The 2,080-nt window shown below is 51.2% G+C and overlaps 1 protein-coding gene across 1 annotated transcript in view; it reads left to right on the plus strand.

The window, feature by feature from the left end:
- Positions 1 to 1,798, plus strand: part of YARS1 (tyrosyl-tRNA synthetase 1) — a 28,661-nt gene extending 26,863 nt beyond the window's left edge. The window contains exon 13 of the mRNA XM_039232938.1: positions 924 to 1,798. Within this exon, the coding sequence (XP_039088869.1) occupies positions 924 to 1,034 (111 nt within the window). The 3' untranslated portion in view covers positions 1,035 to 1,798. The remainder of the gene's footprint in view (positions 1 to 923) is intronic.
- The last annotated feature ends 282 nt before the right edge of the window (positions 1,799 to 2,080 follow it).

Genomic DNA, 2,080 nt, shown 5'->3' on the forward strand with positions numbered 1-2,080 from the left:
AGAATGTGGGAGGGGCGAGGGGGGGCTAGTGGCGGAGAGAGAATCCCAAGCAGGCTCCGCACTGTCAGCACAGAGCCCAACGCGGGGCTGGAATTCACGAACCCATGAGATCATGACCTGAACCGGAACTAAGATCTGGATGCTTAACCAACTGAGCCACCCAAGTGCCCCAATAAAAAATTTTCATTGTACGGGTGCCTGGGTAGCTCAGTCGGTTAAACGTCTGACTTCGGCTCAGGTCATGATCACACGGTTCGTGGGTTCGAGCCCTGCGTCAGGTTCTGTGCTGGCAGCTCAGAGCCTGGAGCCTGTTTTGGATTCTGTGTCACCCTCTCTCTCTGCCCCTCCCCTGCTCATGCTCTGTCTCTCTGTCTCAAAAATAAATAAACTATAAAAAAAATTGTTTTTAAATTTTTCATTGTAGAAATGTCTAAAATACAGGGGATATGAAGAAAATGAAATATGCATAGTCTTGCCACCTAGCGATACTAGAAAACTGCATTGTGATCATTTCATTCTCAACTTTTTCTCTACGTGGAGATGATATATTTACCGTTTGAGTCCCACCATGTTTTGTTGATCTAACGTCATGCTAGAAAAACTTCCCCATCTTCTTAAATACTGAGGGGGGGCGGGTCTTTGTATTGTATATACTATTGTGTCATAATGACTATACTCTAATGAAATTGTCTAACCTTATTAGACGTTGAGGGTCCCCTCAGGCTTTCACTGTTTGAACGCCAAGGTGGAGGTCTCGGTACATAGTCCTTTGCACTTACTCGTCACTGCTTTCCTAAACGAAATGCCTAAAATGAACTTGCCAGGGTAAAAATGGAGCTCAGTGTGCCGCTCGCGGAGAAGCTCGGCCTGCTCTCCTGCACCCCGCTGCCCCCACATTCACTGCTTCTGTTTATTTCATGCAGGTCGACTTTAAAACCTCCGAGGAGTGCATCGCACAGTGGAAGGAAGCCAACTTCATGACCAAGCTGGGGTGCATCTCCTGTAAATCGCTGAAAGGGGGCAACATTAGCTAGCCAACCTGGCACCATCCCCCCTTTTCCTGTCACCCCGAGTCATTTGCTGTCTCAGTTTGCTCCATCCGTCACCCATTTGCCCGTCTCCCAGGACACTGAAGCAGGAAGTTTGGGACTTTATCAGGTGTGGAACTCAGTAAGGCGGCAGCTCAGCCTTCCCAGAATCCAGAACCACCCCGTCCGGCTGAAGTGAGCCGCTGACCTCGCAGGTAGTCATGAGGGTGGGGCGGCACAGGGAGCCCAGCTCTGCCTTCTTCCCTCGGAGCAGCTGACTGGAGAAATCTGGTTTCAATAGAAGCCCTAGGAAAGGCTTATGCCACAGTCCTTCTAATTGGAAAAATATTGGTTCTCGGTTTCCTAGAGTTATCCCAGCGGCTGTGCTCTGTCTGGGATCTGGTGCCTGAACTGGGCTAATTACAGCCTTTCCCCAACAGGAAATTGTGGGATTCCCAAAGGAAGGGGAAGGGAAAACAGAGAACCTAGTGGTCTACCGAACGGCTGGCAGCGGTTTTTCCCTAGTGCCCGCCAACCTTGAGGCTTGGCACTGGGGGCAGGGCCGGCCCCCCAGGGCTCCTAGAGGGTCTCTCCCTTGATCCTGCTGGGCTGAGACATTCCCTAAGCCAGCTGTGTGCTGTTAATACCGGAAGTAGGGCGGGCACAGCCTGGACCCTTCTTCAGAAAGGGTGGGGTACTTCTCCATAAGGCATCTCACTCAGAATCACTATCGCTGTCGTGAATTCAAATAAACTGTCTGAACAAAGGTGTCTGAGTGGGGCCTGTCTGTGAGCTGAACCAGCCCAGGAGTGAGGAACAAGTGTGGAGCAGCTGCTGCCCCCCCACCCCCAGCCTCGGCTGCTCATATCTTGGAGTTTTGACCCTGTAATGTTGGGAGATAGTGAATTGGATGGATGACCAACACTTTGACTTTTCCTTCTTTGGGGGCCCACTTTGGGGTCCAGTGCTTACAGCAGGCACAAAGAACAGTGTCTCCTAATAGTGGGCCCAGACCACCACCCTGTCCCTCCCTCAAGAAAGCAAACCACAGC

This window comes from Hyaena hyaena, unplaced genomic scaffold (genome assembly GCF_003009895.1).
Source record: "Hyaena hyaena isolate Hyena2069 unplaced genomic scaffold, ASM300989v1 scaffold_3, whole genome shotgun sequence".
In the NCBI taxonomy this organism is placed as follows: domain Eukaryota; kingdom Metazoa; phylum Chordata; class Mammalia; order Carnivora; family Hyaenidae; genus Hyaena; species Hyaena hyaena.